The sequence below is a fragment of the Panulirus ornatus genome, chromosome 64, assembly GCF_036320965.1.
Source record: "Panulirus ornatus isolate Po-2019 chromosome 64, ASM3632096v1, whole genome shotgun sequence".
NCBI classification, from domain to species: Eukaryota; Metazoa; Arthropoda; class Malacostraca; order Decapoda; family Palinuridae; genus Panulirus; species Panulirus ornatus.
The window spans coordinates 3449860-3471923 of record NC_092287.1 but is presented as its reverse complement, the minus strand read 5'-3'; the positions used below and the strand labels follow the sequence as shown (position 1 = coordinate 3471923).

The 22064-nt window shown below is 44.3% G+C and overlaps 1 protein-coding gene across 1 annotated transcript; it reads right to left on the bottom strand.

Annotated features, from left to right (window-relative positions):
* Nucleotides 1–1928: 1928 nt before the first annotated feature.
* Nucleotides 1929–7304, bottom strand: LOC139746287 (uncharacterized). Its single transcript, XM_071657364.1, has 2 exons — nucleotides 7107–7304; nucleotides 1929–5469 (listed from the first exon to the last, which is right to left on the bottom strand). The coding sequence occupies exons 1-2, from the start codon at nucleotides 7276–7278 to the stop codon at nucleotides 4100–4102; spliced, it is 1542 nt and encodes a 513-aa protein (XP_071513465.1). The 5' UTR covers nucleotides 7279–7304; the 3' UTR covers nucleotides 1929–4099.
* Between the last annotated feature and the right edge of the window lie 14760 nt (nucleotides 7305–22064).

The window sequence follows — 22064 nt, the reverse complement described above, 5'->3', positions numbered from 1 at the left end:
TGGGCTTCACGGTGTTTACACCTGATTCGATGGTTCTCTTTTCACAAGTGGAATTATCGTTAATGATAATTTCTTTTACATCTAAGTGAACTTAAAGATTTATTGAGAAAAAGTTAATGATAATATTTCTCTGTGATGTGTCAGCTCTCCATAGTCTTTTATGGTCTTAATGAAACCACAACGCAACATCCTGATTGCTAATTTTCACAAATTTGATATCAATATCATTCAAAATCAAACGGAGCGGTAAGTACACTGTTGGCCATAGTAACAACAGTGAATTTGAACATTCACGTTGGAACTTGGAATCAAATCAGTCATATGGTTTATATAACATGGTTTCGGCTTACTGTGTTCTTGCAAGCCATATTTTCGCTTATCAAATCTTTGAAATTCTATTGAAGATTGTGGATTTCGGCCACCTGCATCCTACAGGTGCAGTCGTTGGACCCAGAATCCTTTGTTATATGGATATGTCAAGGGTGTCAAGTCCTTAATGGCACCACTGAGTATGGTGTACTAGGAACTCATATCTAAATTGAGAAGTGACCCAAAAGCCATTGTTTGTCAGGTGTCTGATACCACTTTTTATGCTCTTGTGTAATCAGTTACATCTTCTAATTAATGTTTGTAAGTCGCTTTCTGGATGAATATCTCTGTTATATGGGAGTCAACAAAGGAAAGCAGTAGTCACAGACTCGGACAGGAAGTCAACAAACAAAAATTAGTACGTCTGCCAAAACGCAGCCTGGATGACGTAATCAAAGATGTCGACCAAACATCAACCCAGAGAATTTGTTCCCAATTTTATTCAAGGAAATTATATTATTTGGTGTTTTTCCCCTCTGTAGATAAATGAACTACGCAGCATTAGTCAGTTCTGAATTTGGTGTAACACTAGCTGGTATAATTTTTTTTTTCGAGTTGAACGCTATTTCACTCATATTCAATACACATAAAATCATGTTTTCTCTTCCAACCATATCACATTAATCTGGATTACTTGTCCATCGTCCTCTAACCTTTCCATAAAATCCTATTCACGTTAGAATTAATATTAAGAGCATATACGCCTGCACAATATCACGTATGTAGTCCCTTCCTAGGTGGTTTCCACCACGTATAAATAGAATCTTTCTTGTCCTAAGCTTGGCATTCAGTTCAACCACCGCCTGCTTACCATCGGCTGGGCTTTGAGCTAGTGATATCGCTTTGTTTGTGGTTAAGCCTTTTTGTCAGGTCATGTTGGATGATGGGGATAGATGTATACTTCTGTAGAGAATAACGTTAATTGGAGAGGAAATACGACTGTATGTATACATATGAAATATAAACTACAACCATGTATTATGTAAAGTGCACGTGTTTCTGTCTCTCTCTCAAGCTGAAAATCTACATATATGGCGTCTCATCCCTGCTGGTCGAAGCTTTTACCAATATCGTACAAAGTTAGGTTAGCTTAAGTGTAGGAAGTGAAAATGTCATATAAATCATGTTAAGTAGGGCTTCTCCATACAAGAAATAGGAGGTTACAAGTGAAGGATATAGTGGGTATAAAGTTGTATTAACCCATTACTGACCTCCATGTAGCCAATTTCATAAGATCTGTCCCGGCTTACCAATTATTCCCATCGTGTGGCTTCGCTTACTGTGGCCTGATGTGCCCTTCGCCAGCACATAATCGGATCGTTTTACATTACACTGGCGTCAGGTGAGCCATGACCCACCACCACATGACCCAATGCAGAAAATATATGATCGTGCAGCGGAACCTCGAATCCGCGGGTGCCCCTTAAAAGGTCCTGTTATAATAATAATAATAATAATAATAATAATAATAATAATAATGATAATAATAATAATAATAATAATAATAATAATAGCTATGGCTGATTCTCTTGTTAAAGAAGGTTCAAAGAAGAGGCTCGTTGGAAAAATCAACTATTTATTCTGAAACAATGCACAACATTGTGAAAGACGTTCAATACATGGACAAGTGACAGAGGCGCCATTAGCATATGGCCACAGACGCCTTGGGAGACGTGAACCTTGCACCGCTCGCAGACGATGACGAGTCTGATCCGTTTTGAGAGCAATAAATGACCTACATTTTATGCTTAGCTACTTCCTTCTCTCTCAAGTAAGACCAGCAGTCTGATATAATTCATCTTTTCTATATTGCTCTACGGCTTTCAAATCAGCAGCGACTGCGAGCGTAAGGATCAACAACAAGACCAGTAAAACAGGTACTCGAGTATTGGCGGTCGTGGGCCAGCAAGCAGCAGGGAGTCATGGCGTCACATGCAGAGAAGACGACCTTACGCATTCGTGTCCAACAATGAAACAGTAACATCGGCCGCAGAATTCCCTGAGTGAAGGAAGAAAAACTGAAGACGACCACGTCGTAGCATGAGCGTGACGTCATGACTCACGCCACCCTCTCCCACGAACAGACCTTCAGCACTTGGAACTAAAAAGAGCTCCCGCGTTTTATTTTATAAACACCCGCAGTGCTTCAAAAATTATGTAGATATATATATGTATATGATAAAAAAAAGAAGTATCAACAGATGGATGGACGAACAAATGTAACACATAAATATCACCCAAGATTGATATGACGGTTAGGAGAGTCCGAAGGGGTCTAAATGAACTCTATAACGAAAACCTAGTGTCTTAAATACATTGCAAAGGCACATTGTTTTAGCCTGTCTTTATCAGTGAGCAGTATAATACTACTTACAACCCATACATATATAGTCAAATCTATCAATATCCTATTTTGACTAGTATATATTCAATTAACCATAGCAAAAGCTGTTTTTAAGTAAATCAGTACAGCTGATATGACTAGAAATGTCTTTCAAAACATCGTAAGATAGGGTCCATTCTTTTTTCAATTTCTGTTGGCGAACGCACAAATCCAACTAAGGCACATTAATTAGCTGTTTCTGATGCCATTCTTGGTCACAATTTCTCGTTTCATCATCACTACTTTTTGTACAAGCAAATTACTGTCTTATCCACAGGTTTTATGACCATAGGCCAGGACCCCATTTTCCAAAACAGGTACATACCCTTTGGGCCAAATAATACAAAACCTGAAACCCTGTGGACCAACTGTTACAAGTATTGTGGGCCAGCTGTAACAAGCCCTGAAGCCCAGGGGCCTGAGGGAACTGGGCCACAAACATAAGCACCACAACTACTAACAACAACAACAACAACAGCGAATGACTTGCAAGGAATCTCAGGCTTGCCGTGTTGTGCGAAATTTTTCAGTGAACGATCAACGTTTTGTGTGCCAAAGTGGGCAGCTGCCTCACCCACGCCATCACCTGCAGCGGCTGCTGGAGGAGGAGTGAGGGCTGTTGGGTGGGGGGTACGGAGGCCTACCAACAATACGTATGGCTCCGCAAACCACCATGGTTGTTCCTGTGGCTAGTTTCTGTACCACAGCGTCAAGTTGGGAAATGGATAGGTGGTGATTCCGTTAGGGATGCGAGGGGGTTTTTCCGCGTTATGTTGAACGAAATATTGATTCACAAAAATATAATTTCAAATGATTCTCTTTCAGTAAAGATAACGAAATTAAAGCAATATCAGGTCACCTATTTCTATATGTTTACTTGTAAACATAGTCACGTGTCTCTCACCAAAAACAAACAAAAGTTTTTTTGTTCCTAAAGTCCGGAAGGAGTTGACCGTTTATATATATATCCTGGTGGGTGGAGGTTAGGGATATATGGCCACAAGGCTGACAGACGGACAGGTTCACCCGACCCAAGCCTGCCTCTGGGAGTCTGCATCTCACCCTCTCCTTCGGTTACCTCACGAGGGAGTCATCAAGTCACGTTGCGGCCAGCACACCGAGTAAAGTCAAACTATGCGAGGATGTCTCTGCGGAGCAGCCAAACGCCGCCAGCTGTGAAGGTTAAATGAAGACTAAAGACTAAAAATGAGTACCGTTGGGGAGGAGGAGGAGGGAGAGTATTGCTTCCCTCCCTGGCAGAGGCGAGGCTACTCACACGTGAGTTAAGGGGGTCAAAGGTGATACTGGTGTTCATGTGTACACAACTGTCATACCTCGGGCCTGTCGTCAGTAGATCTCGATGTCGAAGTTCTGATGTCTGATGTTCTCCTTAAATTCGGAGACTTGCTCTTTGGAGACGAGCCAGGTGTAGAGGCAGCCGACCTCCTGCAGCAGTGGGCACTCCGTCACGAGCCTAGTCATGATTTTGCTGGTGAGCGGCGAGTTCAGGACCCGGATCTTGACCAGGTTCTGCCACACTCCCGAGTCCAGCAGCTCGCAGATGAGGCGGTCGTAGAGGACATGAGGGTTCTGAAGGACCAGCTCCAGGATCCTCATGTTCTGACACTTCTTCAGGAAGACCTTGAGGTCGTCCTCGGAGAGTTTCATGGAGGCCACCTGGAGAGAACGGAGAGCCTTGAAATACTGTATATTATCAGGCGCCAGGTGGTAGGGAATGTCTTCCCCCAGCAGGTAGCCGTCCAAACAAAGGTTCTCCAAGCGGGGGCAATACTGCGCCAGGCTCTGCAGGTGGTTGCGGGTTATACTTAGCTTCTGCTGCGAGAAACGTGTGTGGTACGTGTACAGGAAGAGGTGAGTCATCCTGGTTCCCATCTGCTGCAGGAACCACACCAGCGCGTCGCAGTTGACGTCGGCGAACTTCGCCCGCTTGAGCTTCTGCAGGCGTGCTAACTGCTGGAGACGAGTTAAGTCCATCTCCGAATTGCCGATAAAAGAGACCTGAATATACTCCAGGTTGGGGCACAGGTTGGCCAACACCGTCAACTGAAACTCATTCAGGATCTCGCGGGAGTGGAACTCCTTCAGGTTACACTGGACGTTCTTGTGATCGATGGTCTGGAGGAAGTTGAAAACCTTTTCCATCTTGATGTCCGGGACGCGAAGGATCTCGATGTTGGTCAGAACCAGGAGGATAACGGCCACGCCAGCCTCCGTGACCTTCGTCATGGAGAATTTGATTTCCTTCAGGGACTGGGAGCAGCGCGAGGTGGGCCGTACGATCTCCCCCTTGCTCAGCACCTCGATGTTATCTCTGAGGCCGTCCTGCAGCCCGCACAGCCGCAGGACACCGTCATCGTTCACGTCATAGCAGCCCCTCAGGTCGATGCAGTGGAGGCGCTCGCAAGTCCTGGCCACGATGTCGATCATGTGGTTGTTGCAGAAGTCCGTGCAGTTGAAGTACGTGAGGCTGAAGGTGGTGTGGAGGAAGTTGTAGAGCTTGGTGGCACGGTCACCGCACCCGCCGTAGAAGAGCGAGAGACTCTCCAGGTGGCCACCGTCGGCGGTCTCCAGCACGCCGGACTGGACGACGGAGCCGCTGGTGGAGAGGCGCCGCACCCGCAGCCATAACGACAGCCGCAGGTGAGACGGCGAGGGCGTCATGTGGAGTATCTCACTAATGGCCAACAGCGCCTCACCTGCAGCAACACCAAGATGTCAGTTTACAACCATTCAGGAGAACGAAGTCGTCCTCCAGCTTGAGTCTAAATCTATTGACTTCCAGAAAACAATAACAATATGCGGCAGGCCTACTTAGAAGTAAATACGAACTTTTCCAGAGGAATCTTTACATTTCATAAAATCTGACATCTTAAGGTAGATTAGAAAGGATATGGTCATTTTTCAATATGTAAGGTGACCGATTCATCAATTTCAATTGTGTTGGTACATGAAACTTGCTAATATTAAAATACATCAATTATAAATTCAGCCTAAACTGATCTGATTGTTACTTATCAATAAACAAACCACCATGTAAACTTATTTACAAAAGAAAAAAATCACTGAAACAAATTCTACCTTACAGTCAAAACTGGTACCAACCTTACTAACTCCTAATCTATCAAGCCGAGGAAAATATCTTTCAAAAGCCTCTCGTAATTATTAAACGTGGAGGGCGAAAGCCTTTCCAGTCACCTTCACCTGTACTGAGATCACGCAGGTATACCGAACCCTTCACAACATAGCTTCTGCCCAATCTATTCAAGAGTAATATTGGTTTCTTCTTGAAAAAAACAACTAAGCCTTCTTCCGGTAATGTCCCACTTAACTCTTCATAATTATCCCCTTGCATACGACGGCGCGACCCTTGGGTAAAGTAACATAATTTCTTTTTCCATATCTAACCCTTAAAGGGAAAGGCCAAACATATCTAACAGAATAACAGCCATCCTAAAGAATTGTATAAGTTCTGGGGTTAAGGAAAGGTCAACAGTTTTAATGTAACAACTTTGCAGTGTCATTTGTCTTGGAATACTAACCCTTGTACAACCGGGAGGAAGTGTACCTCGTCAGTCAGTCTACTAGGCTGTCCACCAATATCACTGTACAAATGTGCTTATTAATCGACTCACCCAAGGAAGCTGGCCGCCAACATCACTGTACAAAACTGCTTATTAATCGACTCATCCAAGGAAGTTGGCCGCCACAAAACTGCATCATCACAGAGTAATAACTAATAGATAACAGACCTTAGTACGCGGCAAAATAACTTCCAGTATTTAGACTACAGCTGTCGGATGTCAACAATAAAGACTTCTAAAGTAGCACCATTAACATCTTAACGTTATATAATTCAAATTTACTAAAAACTAAAAATAACCTGGAAAACAGTATCAACCTATATCAAAAGTAATTAATTTTACAGGACACTAACATTAAAATCACTCGATAATTTTTTTGTGATATCTACATCCAAAGTTTTTTTTACACTTCTATTTTCACTATGAATGATATTATTCTACGGCATACTGAAACAATATGGAGCCCAAAATATTGTCAATGATTCACCAAATACATAAATTCAGCCTAATTCTTTAGCCAGGCTAATCTGTAATATTTACTTTAGTGCTGAATGGGTCAACATTTATTCCGATACATCACAACAACATCATTATCTCGGGGTTACGTAAAATGGTACCAATTGATTAAAATTTGGGAAGCAAATAATTTTTAGGTGAGGATAAGATTTGTGATATTTCGGACTGATCCCTCAGATCATCATGGTTATCCAGCATGAGGCAGTATGAAGGAGTGTGAAACCCTGAAGACTCACCTATGGAGGCCTGAAGCGGTACGGGCAGGAGGGAGTCCAGGTAGGCGGCAATGGCCACGAGGTCCGGGTGTTCTGGGGTGTGGAGGTGGGTGGAACAGAGCCGGTCCAGGAAATGTGACAAGTGTCCCACACACTGCTGGTACAACGACCCCGGCTGGCGACGAGGCGCCATCCTGAGCAAGAGAGAGAGAGAGGCTCTGGTAGTCAGCAGAAGTTCTACAAAGGGTAAGTTAGCTTACTTTTGTAGTCATAGACATCTTCAGTGGCTAGGTTGGCTTACATCATATTGTCGCTAATGTGTGTAGTCATGTACATCCTACTATGACTAAATATGATTATATGTTATCATCATACACATTGGAAAGGGACTAGGTTAGCTCACATGTGATCCTAGTCAATTTATGAAATGAAAAGTGTGGATTCAGAGTGGGAAAATTAGGCGGGAAGATAATAAATGTATTACAGCGTAGCTCTTACTCATCCATCTATGTTTTCTGGGAAGTACCTTAAGGTAATGAAATAGATGAAATTGTATTTAATTTTGAGTATTGTATTTAAAGTTCTCTTCGTTTTGTCAAGAAATGAACCGTACTAAATATTTTTTTGGGATGAAATATATCCTCGTAGTTATTACAACTGAATTTTCTTGACTTTGTCACAAACGTTAACATTCTTATAGCCGAGAGAAACAGGAAGAAAAATTAATACAGTTACTTGTATACCATATTGTATAGGTTTATCACAAGCGTACTGTAACAAACCATAATTGGTGAACGATATAAACAACTTAGGAACACTCAACACTAGTAATAATCGTAAGTTAATGCAAGGATTGTTGCTGAAATGGAATCCATAATTACTTTCCACCTTTTGCATTGATAAAGTTACCTTCAGCAAGTTGCTGGAATTATACCGGAAGAATTAATCTTTCAGGGCGGCTAACTACATAACGTTAGCATTAGGGTTAAGTATGAGTAGTGTATATAGGCCATGTCCATTGAGACGCGTTTGCGTCTGCTTTGCTTCCTCTTAACTCTCAAAATTTTCCTGGAGTTTCTTCTCTTGGCTTTTGATCCAGTTCTGTGTATTGCTGCTGCTGCTTTCCTGTGTCTATAATCAGTGCTTGGATTATTGAATGTTCTTTGACAAACACCCTTTTTGCGTTGAATTATTTATAATTCATCCCTTCATTACACATAACAGCTGAATGATGAATGTGTGCATATATATATATATATATATATATATATATATATATATATATATATATATATATATATATATATATATGGGAAATAACCGGTGTAGACCCCGTTGCTCACCAGCGTGAGACGAAGGGTATTCGAGTACATAGTATTCGAAGGGTCATTTCCCTTATATAGGGGCGATCATATAGCCTAGCGGTAGCGCTCCTGCCTGTTGCACAGTGGTCCCGGGTTCGATCCTGGCTGATAGAGGTTTGTATAATATATATATATATATATATATATTCCTTTATAAAAAGTGTACAGCGGATGGATGGTGCACTCGATAGGCTAGGCTAGCACCAGCTGAGGTGCGGCCACCCAGCCAATAACAACATCCCTGCAGGCCGACTCTGCGGGCGTCTCCAAAACCTTCCCTTCCTCCCAAACTCACCCGGGACTTATATAACCTCCTCTGGTCGCTGAATGATAACCTCCCGGGGGATGCCGACCGATAATTACTCTTAAGGTAGGCGAGTGATAATCTCCCCAGTATGCTGATGATAACCTCCCAAGGACTTGTTAACCTCCAACCTCCCCAGGGATGGCTTTAGGTATGACTAGCACGCTACACAATGTCTGCATCCTTATGGTTCACAAAATATTTTTTTACCTAAAAAAAACTACGCTCATTCATGTATTGCCAGAACCGAGTGAAACTTCTTTCTTATCACAAATAAGTGGACTGCGGGCAATCGGTCCACAATCATATATTCTCTCTATCACACATAACACATGATAACACGTAACTCGCACTTAATTTGGCAATTAGATTTTGCTGAGGTGGGTGCTACGCGTTAGCTTTGCCTTAATGGGCAAAATCTCGGTAATATATATATATATATATATATATATATATATCTTTTCTTTTCTTTCATACTATTCGCCATTTCCCGCATCAGCGAGGTAGCGTTAAGAACAGAGGACTGGGCCTCTGAGGAAACATCCTCACCCGGCCCCCTTCTCTGTTCCTTCCTTTGGAAAATTGAATTCACACATCATACATCTCTTGCATATACTCAGATAGGAAAACTACAAACACACACACACACACACACAATATATATATATATATATATATATATATATATATATATATATATATATATATATATTTTTTTTATAAAAAATATATATATATATATATATATATATATATATATATATATATATATATATATATATATTGTGTGTGTGTGTGTTTGTAGTTTTCCTATCTGAGTATATGCAAGAGATGTATGATGTGTGAATTCTACATAAGACTCGAGATATACCCTGATATACACATGTTTCTGTTCAGTTCTCCCGCCAAGTTTTCAGGTTTTTTTTCTTTACCTCTATGTATCATTCATTTACACGATTAGCCCCAGGTTTACCACTAAGTTTACCGGCCAGTACACAGTTGGGTTTACCCGAGTCAGGAATGACCCTTAAGGTTTCTCTGGTAAGGGTCAAACGAGAGGTCACGCCCATCGAACCCCTCGGGAAATACCGCTGTACTTTTGAAAGGTTAAGGATATAACCTCAGACGTTTTTAAGATTTCCCTGCTTTTCTCTTGATGCACGAGGCATATATTTGAGTCTCCCAGCCTCGGCGTTTTCTGTGACGTGTATCCTGTTGATGTGTTGCATTTCTTTGAAGCCACACCAACTATGACGTCTTCATCAGAGATATTGCTTTCAACAACCATGTTTTATAGTATTGGATTATATAAGATATAATTTAATTTCTCAAAGGTTTCGTTATTTTCTACACTTGATACTTGGGACAATTATTCTTTCCATCTTCTGTTCATTTCTCTCGTCAGTTATCGCATTTCAAACACTTTATGGGTAATTCTGAACCATATTTGTTTGTATCTTCAGCTTTCGTCACGAGTCAAAGTTAAAAGTCTAGGCCATCATACCCAAGGGTCGTACCTTCGTGGTCAAGGGTCGTACAATCGTGTTCAGTGGTCGTACCGCCGTGGTCAAGGGTCGTATAGCCGTGCTTAGTGGCAGTGCTGTCGTGTTCAAGGGTTGTCACGTCGTACACAGGTGTTGTAACGTCATGGTAAAGGGCTGTACAGTATTCAAAAGGTTAAAGGCAACACCCTCTGACCTGGCTGAAAAGAGTTTACGGCACGTCCCTCTCGAGTGAAAAGGGAAGGTAGGTTTATCTTAGGTCCCTCTCTGTTGAGTGGACAGGACAGGTTTACCTCAGACCCCCTTCTGTTGAGTGGGCTGGGTAGGTTTACCCTTAACCCTCTGACGGCCTCATAGAGGAAGCAAGACGTGCGTCGAAAACTGAAGGAAGAAAACAAACACGAATTGCGTGTCGCTTTGAATACCTTCCCAACTTTCCTTTGCTTTCATGTTTGCGTTAGAAAAAATAGAATAATCAAATCAAACATACTCGACCTTGTAGCGTGGGTGGAAAAACTACACGCCTCCGTAAACAGGATAGAATTAAACCTCTAGCCACAGAGAACATCATCGACCCCAGTAATCTCAAACACCTTAACCCAAATGGGGGGAAAGGGGTGGGGGCCTATGAACGTGAGTTACCCATGAACCCCAAACAAAAAAAACAACAATGGAATCCACGACCTTAAACAGAAGAAAATCGATCCTACAACCTTCAGAAAGAACACGATTGTACTCAAACCCTAAAACACAACATGATCGTACACAAAACCCCAGGGAGACTATAAATGTCAACACATAACTGGAGAATACAGACCACCCCACGACCTCGGGTAACAACACATCAAGCAACACAGTCGAACACCTTTGTAAACACAACACAGACAACCCCATAACCTCAGACAACAGAGTGGTACTCAACCACACAACAAAACACTGTCGACCTCAAATAGCCAGAGGAAAGACTGTACCTCGCAACCTTAAAGAAAACACCGGCAGTTTCACAACCTCAAGGAATGTGTTCAGGTATGATTTGCTTGTTTCGAACTAAAAATCCTTAGCTTTAATTTGCTACAAATCGGCGTGTGAAATCTCAAGACTTCATTTATCATTTATTACTCTTTGAGTATTTGAATTTTAGCTTCATTTGTTAATTCAGATTATGAAACCTTCGGCGTCAGTGCTACACATCTTTTTTTTTTTTCTTTCCACGTTTACATATGTTTAAAAGCGTCAAACTTGGGGCTTCATGTTTTTAACAATCATTTTTTTTTGGCGACATCTGAGAATTCAGAGTATTAACCATTTCGCTTTACCGTTTCAAACTCTCAAATCTTCAGCTGTTCCAGAATCATCTTTGGCTTCATTTACTGTATGTCTGTGTAACTCTGATGGATCGTTTCGTTCGAGAGACACTTTTGGCTTTTCTTGTTCCAAAATACTATCCTTTGAATTCCACAGTTTTCAGAATAGTTTCTCATGTTTTTGTTTCAAAATATTGTCCTTTTTTTGAGTGTCATGATACAGTTTCATCCATGTCAAAGTTTCTCCTCCATGTTTCACTTCACGATGTTCACTCGTCTAAAAGTAATGATTTCCACACTTTCCCTTGTTTCAGACGCGTTTTCTTCCTTTCAAATTCGAAAACATTTGTATTGTTTCACCTAAACTGTCCTCTGACGCATTCTCTGTAACTGCCAAAATGGCACTTTGTCATATTTCAGATCATACAGTCAGTCACCTCATTCGCTGTAAGTTTCCTCCTAGACTGTTTCAGATCCACAGCATTACCTCCTGGGCAGTGTTTGGCAAGTGTTCTCGCTAACTTTCGGCCTATATTCTCGTTTAGTTTCAGCCAAGACACTGCTCGTTCAGTTAGGTCTCCAAGGCTCTGTTTCATCCATCAGTTTCCCTCGGCTGTTTCAGACTCTTCGCTTTTGTGTTTCATCTGCCATGAATGACACACACCTTCACAAACTTGACTATGAACCACAAAGTTTAATCGCCCGATGGCTTTTAAAAGAGAAAATTTGTTCGTTCGTCTTGCATCCATATTTTTGTTTGTTTTCAGCCGCTTGGCATCGTTTTCTGTTTTCATTTGCTACAAATGTTGGCAGTTCGCCCTTGTTATCGAGTCTACTGTCCCTCCTCTGACCTCGGCTATACTGGGAACACGTTTTTGCTAAACTAGCGTACCTCTGCTATGCTCGTGGGGGGGGAAGGGGGGGATAGTTTGCGTTAATCCCATGTCAGTTTACCGCGCGGCCGTCTTAGCCCTCTGATCAGGGAGTCAAGCCTCCTGCATTGTATTTTAGCGAAGTTAGCGCATTCAGTATGCTGAGAAGAGCGGATTAGGGCTAACATATGATCATTGCTAACGTAGCGCACACCTTAGGGCGTGTTATGGCTACGCTTGCGTCTATCTTTCATTTCAAAGAACACTACAGCTAACACTGCCATAGTTATAACATGATCTAGCAGATTACACTTTAAAATCATATTTCATACACGTAAACCAAACTCTGTTCCATAGGTGGGATCGAACCCGGGATCGGTAAAGCATCGTCTAGTTACTCTCTGTTACAACAATGATTCCTAAATTTGTTTCTGTAACTTTGAATGTTCATACGTGTTTGCTGTTTCCCACCTCAACAAGGTAGCGGAGAGAACAGACGAGTAAGCCTTGAAGAAAATATTGTCGCTTGGCTCCTTTTTTCTTTTTTGAAGTGATAATATAGGAGGGAAGGAACTCTTGCCCGTTGTTCTCCTTCTGTGACACGTAGGGTATACATGGAATTCCAAATGAGACCTGAAATCATAACCAGATGACTTACTACTGCACTGAAATGCCATCGTCAAAACCACACACAGTAACAGGCACTTCAGTCATTACAGTTTGAACAGGTGACAAGCTTTCTGCGTAGTGAGGTTCCGTTGCCTTAGGAGGTGGTTGGATTCTTAAACAGTTCCGTCCTCATGCATCGCATCTGACTGGTAGCGACTGGTCTGCCTGGGCAAGTGTCGCGGCCGTATGTGTGTGTGTGTGTGTGTGTGCTGCGGGAGGCAACAGGTGGGTGTGGTGAGGAGCAGCGGAGCGAAGCTAGGCTTCAGTAACTTAGACCAGACCACATTAAGGGCGTGGTGGTCTTGTAGAGTTCAGGGTCTGAGACGCTTATCTGTTGTGGTTGTATAAGGGTGTCTTCTTCAGGATATATATATATATATATATCTCCATACATTTCGCGGGGTCACAAGACCTGGCCATTTTCACTGCTGGTGACGAGTACACTTAATAAGCAGTGTGCAATGATCGGAAAACGTTTTAAACGTTTGTACTGAGAAAAATGAAGAAAAACATATTACATCAAATATAACGGTATTACGTTTCTCATCTCCATCATATCATGATCACATATTTTGTTATTATTAGTCCGCTCGACCAGGAGAGAGAGAGAGAGAGAGAGAGAGAGAGAGAGAGAGAGAGAGAGAGAGAGAGAGAGAGAGAGAGAGAGAGAGAGAGAGAGACCTCATGCCAAAGCCTGCCTCCCCGCTTCCAGCGGAATCACTTTTTCTTCTTCCGTTTTCCTTAATTGTAGCAGCCAACATTGGCCCACAATCATAACCGCCTATCATGCTCATCTTAGAAGAAAGATAACAATTATTAGGGAAAAAAAATGGGTGGATTGGTGTGGGGGGAAGGATTAATTTGAACCAAGATGTTTAAAGATCCGACTCTTAAAGCTGGAGAGGTTATGTGAAGAGGGAAGGAAAACATACAGAGCGGCCCCGTGGTGACGCATTCATGGGCCGCCCAGGGTCGAGCGTAGAGCTGTGTTCGAATCCTGGTTGCGGCGGTCGGTCCACAGTCAACCCAGCTGTTCATCCACCTGTGCGGGTTGGTCGATGAGTAGCATTAATGGAATGGTCTTGATTAGGACCTAAGTTACCCGTGTCTTCTCAGCTAACATAATATAGAAAAAAAAAAAAAAACAGCCTCGCTGTATAAGGAGGAGGTGAAATGATGCCTAATCCTCGTGTGGTTGATCTTTCAACAGAAACTGTGGGAAGCAGCCACCAGACGCGTACTACAGGTCTTGTACACGAGCTCCGGAACACATCCTTGGACTCTCCACACGAGTGGCCAGAGTACCATCCGTGGAACAGAGAGAGAGAGAGAGAGAGATAGATAGATAGATAGAGAGAGAGAGAGAGAGAGAGAGAGAGAGAGAGAGAGAGAGAGAGAGAGAACAACACGGCACCAAGCAGGTTTCCTGGGAAGGGATGATGGTACACATGTCAGAGACGAATAGTGACACAATCCTGTCCTCTCCCTGCCGCTTATTGCAGCGCAGCCTCGAAGCCGCAAAGTAAAAAAGGGGGGGTCCTGGGGGGGGGGTTTATATTTAGAAAATGATATATAACAAATGTATCCCCAATGACCTAGTTGAGAAACTATCAAAATGTCACAGACAGAAACGTGAACGTGTCGGTTTCTAGACAGCACTGAGGACAATAGAGTGAACGTGTCTGTTCCACACAGCACCGAGGACAAGAAAGTGAACGTGTCGGTTTCTAGACAGCACTGAGGACAATAGAGTGAACGTGTCTGTTCCACACAGCACCGAGGACAAGAAAGTGAACGTGTCGGTTTCTAGACAGCACTGAGGACAATAGAGTGAACGTGTCTGTTCCACACAGCACCGAGGACAAGAAAGTGAACGTGTCGGTTTCTAGACAGCACTGAGGACAATAGAGTGAACGTGTCTGTTCCACACAGCACCGAGGACAAGAAAGTGAACGTGTCGGTTTCTAGACAGCACTGAGGACAATAGAGTGAACGTGTCTGTTCCACACAGCACCGAGGACAAGAAAGTGAACGTGTCGGTTTCTAGACAGCACTGAGGACAATAGAGTGAACGTGTCTGTTCCACACAGCACCGAGGACAAGAAAGTGAACGTGTCGGTTTCTAGACAGCACTGAGGACAATAGAGTGAACGTGTCTGTTCCACACAGCACCGAGGACAAGAAAGTGAACGTGTCGGTTTCTAGACAGCACTGAGGACAATAGAGTGAACGTGTCTGTTCCACACAGCACCGAGGACAAGAAAGTGAACGTGTCGGTTTCTAGACAGCACTGAGGACAATAGAGTGAACGTGTCTGTTCCACACAGCACCGAGGACAAGAAAGTGAACGTGTCGGTTTCTAGACAGCACTGAGGACAATAGAGTGAACGTGTCTGTTCCACACAGCACCGAGGACAAGAAAGTGAACGTGTCGGTTTCTAGACAGCACTGAGGACAATAGAGTGAACGTGTCTGTTCCACACAGCACCGAGGACAAGAAAGTGAACGTGTCGGTTTCTAGACAGCACTGAGGACAATAGAGTGAACGTGTCTGTTCCACACAGCACCGAGGACAAGAAAGTGAACGTGTCGGTTTCTAGACAGCACTGAGGACAATAGAGTGAACGTGTCTGTTCCACACAGCACCGAGGACAAGAAAGTGAACGTGTCGGTTTCTAGACAGCACTGAGGACAATAGAGTGAACGTGTCTGTTCCACACAGCACCGAGGACAAGAAAGTGAACGTGTCGGTTTCTAGACAGCACTGAGGACAATAGAGTGAACGTGTCTGTTCCACACAGCACCGAGGACAAGAAAGTGAACGTGTCGGTTTCTAGACAGCACTGAGGACAATAGAGTGAACGTGTCTGTTCCACACAGCACCGAGGACAAGAAAGTGAACGTGTCGGTTTCTAGACAGCACTGAGGACAATAGAGTGAACGTGTCTGTTCCACACAGCACCGAGGACAAGAAAGTGAACGTGTCGGTTTCTAGACAGCACTGAGGACAATAGAGTGAACGTGTCTGTTCCACACAGCACCGAGGACAAGAAAGTGAACGTGTCGGTTTCTAGACAGCACTGAGGACAATAGAGTGAACGTGTCTGTTCCACACAGCACCGAGGACAAGAAAGTGAACGTGTCGGTTTCTAGACAGCACTGAGGACAATAGAGTGAACGTGTCTGTTCCACACAGCACCGAGGACAAGAAAGTGAACGTGTCGGTTTCTAGACAGCACTGAGGACAATAGAGTGAACGTGTCTGTTCCACACAGCACCGAGGACAAGAAAGTGAACGTGTCGGTTTCTAGACAGCACTGAGGACAATAGAGTGAACGTGTCTGTTCCACACAGCACCGAGGACAAGAAAGTGAACGTGTCGGTTTCTAGACAGCACTGAGGACAATAGAGTGAACGTGTCTGTTCCACACAGCACCGAGGACAAGAAAGTGAACGTGTCGGTTTCTAGACAGCACTGAGGACAATAGAGTGAACGTGTCTGTTCCACACAGCACCGAGGACAAGAAAGTGAACGTGTCGGTTTCTAGACAGCACTGAGGACAATAGAGTGAACGTGTCTGTTCCACACAGCACCGAGGACAAGAAAGTGAACGTGTCGGTTTCTAGACAGCACTGAGGACAATAGAGTGAACGTGTCTGTTCCACACAGCACCGAGGACAAGAAAGTGAACGTGTCGGTTTCTAGACAGCACTGAGGACAATAGAGTGAACGTGTCTGTTCCACACAGCACCGAGGACAAGAAAGTGAACGTGTCGGTTTCTAGACAGCACTGAGGACAATAGAGTGAACGTGTCTGTTCCACACAGCACCGAGGACAAGAAAGTGAACGTGTCGGTTTCTAGACAGCACTGAGGACAATAGAGTGAACGTGTCTGTTCCACACAGCACCGAGGACAAGAAAGTGAACGTGTCGGTTTCTAGACAGCACTGAGGACAATAGAGTGAACGTGTCTGTTCCACACAGCACCGAGGACAAGAAAGTGAACGTGTCGGTTTCTAGACAGCACTGAGGACAATAGAGTGAACGTGTCTGTTCCACACAGCACCGAGGACAAGAAAGTGAACGTGTCGGTTTCTAGACAGCACTGAGGACAATAGAGTGAACGTGTCTGTTCCACACAGCACCGAGGACAAGAAAGTGAACGTGTCGGTTTCTAGACAGCACTGAGGACAATAGAGTGAACGTGTCTGTTCCACACAGCACCGAGGACAAGAAAGTGAACGTGTCGGTTTCTAGACAGCACTGAGGACAATAGAGTGAACGTGTCTGTTCCACACAGCACCGAGGACAAGAAAGTGAACGTGTCGGTTTCTAGACAGCACTGAGGACAATAGAGTGAACGTGTCTGTTCCACACAGCACCGAGGACAAGAAAGTGAACGTGTCGGTTTCTAGACAGCACTGAGGACAATAGAGTGAACGTGTCTGTTCCACACAGCACCGAGGACAAGAAAGTGAACGTGTCGGTTTCTAGACAGCACTGAGGACAATAGAGTGAACGTGTCTGTTCCACACAGCACCGAGGACAAGAAAGTGAACGTGTCGGTTTCTAGACAGCACTGAGGACAATAGAGTGAACGTGTCTGTTCCACACAGCACCGAGGACAAGAAAGTGAACGTGTCGGTTTCTAGACAGCACTGAGGACAATAGAGTGAACGTGTCTGTTCCACACAGCACCGAGGACAAGAAAGTGAACGTGTCGGTTTCTAGACAGCACTGAGGACAATAGAGTGAACGTGTCTGTTCCACACAGCACCGAGGACAAGAAAGTGAACGTGTCGGTTTCTAGACAGCACTGAGGACAATAGAGTGAACGTGTCTGTTCCACACAGCACCGAGGACAAGAAAGTGAACGTGTCGGTTTCTAGACAGCACTGAGGACAATAGAGTGAACGTGTCTGTTCCACACAGCACCGAGGACAAGAAAGTGAACGTGTCGGTTTCTAGACAGCACTGAGGACAATAGAGTGAACGTGTCTGTTCCACACAGCACCGAGGACAAGAAAGTGAACGTGTCGGTTTCTAGACAGCACTGAGGACAATAGAGTGAACGTGTCTGTTCCACACAGCACCGAGGACAAGAAAGTGAACGTGTCGGTTTCTAGACAGCACTGAGGACAATAGAGTGAACGTGTCTGTTCCACACAGCACCGAGGACAAGAAAGTGAACGTGTCGGTTTCTAGACAGCACTGAGGACAATAGAGTGAACGTGTCTGTTCCACACAGCACCGAGGACAAGAAAGTGAACGTGTCGGTTTCTAGACAGCACTGAGGACAATAGAGTGAACGTGTCTGTTCCACACAGCACCGAGGACAAGAAAGTGAACGTGTCGGTTTCTAGACAGCACTGAGGACAATAGAGTGAACGTGTCTGTTCCACACAGCACCGAGGACAAGAAAGTGAACGTGTCGGTTTCTAGACAGCACTGAGGACAATAGAGTGAACGTGTCTGTTCCACACAGCACCGAGGACAAGAAAGTGAACGTGTCGGTTTCTAGACAGCACTGAGGACAATAGAGTGAACGTGTCTGTTCCACACAGCACCGAGGACAAGAAAGTGAACGTGTCGGTTTCTAGACAGCACTGAGGACAATAGAGTGAACGTGTCTGTTCCACACAGCACCGAGGACAAGAAAGTGAACGTGTCGGTTTCTAGACAGCACTGAGGACAATAGAGTGAACGTGTCTGTTCCACACAGCACCGAGGACAAGAAAGTGAACGTGTCGGTTTCTAGACAGCACTGAGGACAATAGAGTGAACGTGTCTGTTCCACACAGCACCGAGGACAAGAAAGTGAACGTGTCGGTTTCTAGACAGCACTGAGGACAATAGAGTGAACGTGTCTGTTCCACACAGCACCGAGGACAAGAAAGTGAACGTGTCGGTTTCTAGACAGCACTGAGGACAATAGAGTGAACGTGTCTGTTCCACACAGCACCGAGGACAAGAAAGTGAACGTGTCGGTTTCTAGACAGCACTGAGGACAATAGAGTGAACGTGTCTGTTCCACACAGCACCGAGGACAAGAAAGTGAACGTGTCGGTTTCTAGACAGCACTGAGGACAATAGAGTGAACGTGTCTGTTCCACACAGCACCGAGGACAAGAAAGTGAACGTGTCGGTTTCTAGACAGCACTGAGGACAATAGAGTGAACGTGTCTGTTCCACACAGCACCGAGGACAAGAAAGTGAACGTGTCGGTTTCTAGACAGCACTGAGGACAATAGAGTGAACGTGTCTGTTCCACACAGCACCGAGGACAAGAAAGTGAACGTGTCGGTTTCTAGACAGCACTGAGGACAATAGAGTGAACGTGTCTGTTCCACACAGCACCGAGGACAAGAAAGTGAACGTGTCGGTTTCTAGACAGCACTGAGGACAATAGAGTGAACGTGTCTGTTCCACACAGCACCGAGGACAAGAAAGTGAACGTGTCGGTTTCTAGACAGCACTGAGGACAATAGAGTGAACGTGTCTGTTCCACACAGCACCGAGGACAAGAAAGTGAACGTGTCGGTTTCTAGACAGCACTGAGGACAATAGAGTGAACGTGTCTGTTCCACACAGCACCGAGGACAAGAAAGTGAACGTGTCGGTTTCTAGACAGCACTGAGGACAATAGAGTGAACGTGTCTGTTCCACACAGCACCGAGGACAAGAAAGTGAACGTGTCGGTTTCTAGACAGCACTGAGGACAATAGAGTGAACGTGTCTGTTCCACACAGCACCGAGGACAAGAAAGTGAACGTGTCGGTTTCTAGACAGCACTGAGGACAATAGAGTGAACGTGTCTGTTCCACACAGCACCGAGGACAAGAAAGTGAACGTGTCGGTTTCTAGACAGCACTGAGGACAATAGAGTGAACGTGTCTGTTCCACACAGCACCGAGGACAAGAAAGTGAACGTGTCGGTTTCTAGACAGCACTGAGGACAATAGAGTGAACGTGTCTGTTCCACACAGCACCGAGGACAAGAAAGTGAACGTGTCGGTTTCTAGACAGCACTGAGGACAATAGAGTGAACGTGTCTGTTCCACACAGCACCGAGGACAAGAAAGTGAACGTGTCGGTTTCTAGACAGCACTGAGGACAATAGAGTGAACGTGTCTGTTCCACACAGCACCGAGGACAAGAAAGTGAACGTGTCGGTTTCTAGACAGCACTGAGGACAATAGAGTGAACGTGTCTGTTCCACACAGCACCGAGGACAAGAAAGTGAACGTGTCGGTTTCTAGACAGCACTGAGGACAATAGAGTGAACGTGTCTGTTCCACACAGCACCGAGGACAAGAAAGTGAACGTGTCGGTTTCTAGACAGCACTGAGGACAATAGAGTGAACGTGTCTGTTCCACACAGCACCGAGGACAAGAAAGTGAACGTGTCGGTTTCTAGACAGCACTGAGGACAATAGAGTGAACGTGTCTGTTCCACACAGCACCGAGGACAAGAAAGTGAACGTGTCGGTTTCTAGACAGCACTGAGGACAATAGAGTGAACGTGTCTGTTCCACACAGCACCGAGGACAAGAAAGTGAACGTGTCGGTTTCTAGACAGCACTGAGGACAATAGAGTGAACGTGTCTGTTCCACACAGCACCGAGGACAAGAAAGTGAACGTGTCGGTTTCTAGACAGCACTGAGGACAATAGAGTGAACGTGTCTGTTCCACACAGCACCGAGGACAAGAAAGTGAACGTGTCGGTTTCTAGACAGCACTGAGGACAATAGAGTGAACGTGTCTGTTCCACACAGCACCGAGGACAAGAAAGTGAACGTGTCGGTTTCTAGACAGCACTGAGGACAATAGAGTGAACGTGTCTGTTCCACACAGCACCGAGGACAAGAAAGTGAACGTGTCGGTTTCTAGACAGCACTGAGGACAATAGAGTGAACGTGTCTGTTCCACACAGCACCGAGGACAAGAAAGTGAACGTGTCGGTTCTAGACAGCACTGAGGACAATAGAGTGAACGTGTCTGTTCCACACAGCACTGAGGATGGTCATATCCTAGGGTCGTCTTGGTTCGAGGGTATCAATCTTTCGTTTCTGTTCCTCCCCCGGGGTCTCTCGTATTCAACACACACTCTCCACTCGGGTCGGACACTTGCCCCAGCACCAACGTGTTCAGTACATCAACACAACACTGTTGTCTCCTTCCTTCCGCCACAGTCCTGGCTGCTCCGGTGGCTACCACGGAGTTCACTCAAGCCAGTGGCCCACACGGCTCCGACACGACACCACCGGCATTGTAGGTCAGGAGGAGTGGACTGCCGCCTCTGTCCGGCTATCCTTCGTCCACATCCCCAGCAGCAGAGGCGCTCTCTCCCTCCGTGAGTGTTGGTGTGAGATGGTGAGAGATATAATATAATATATTAATAATAAATAAATATTAAAATTAAATATAATTTATTTTTATTTTATTTATTAATAATAAAATAAATTTAATATAATATTATTTATTATTTATTATTTAATTATATATTTTATAATTATAAAATTATAATTAATTTAAAATATTATTAATATTAATTTTAATAAATATAATAAAAAATTAATTAAATATAAATATATATATATTAAAAATAATATATTTATTTTATAATAATATACCTCTCAACAAGCACTATATTTCACTGGAAGGCCCGTGGCTGGGAACCTCCAACGTGGAGAAAAAGAAGAAAAACAAAAACATTTCAGAGACGAACGTAAACAGAGAAGGAAGGACAAGTGAAGGACATTGCCGGGAAGTTACCAAACCTTCTTGAATAACCTCTTATATTCCCTTCCTTCCCTCGCCATCATCCCAAGAGGCTGCTTGCCTCCCTTGGGCCCCGTGTTCGAACCCAGCTGTCATCCCATTATGTAGGTGTACCCACTGTACGCTCTATACCTGCCTCCACCTACCCCTAGCTGCGTACCCTCCACCCGACACTGTTGC

Excerpts from the sequence above, each read along its gene's own strand:
- LOC139746287 (XM_071657364.1), bottom strand. The coding sequence starts at position 7,278 with ATGGCGCCTCGTCGCCAGCCGGGGTCGTTGTACCAGCAGTGTGTGGGA. Across the intron at positions 5,470-7,106 it reads ACCGCTTCAGGCCTCCATAG|GTGAGGCGCTGTTGGCCATT; the intron begins GTGAGTCTTCAG and ends GTGTTGCTGCAG.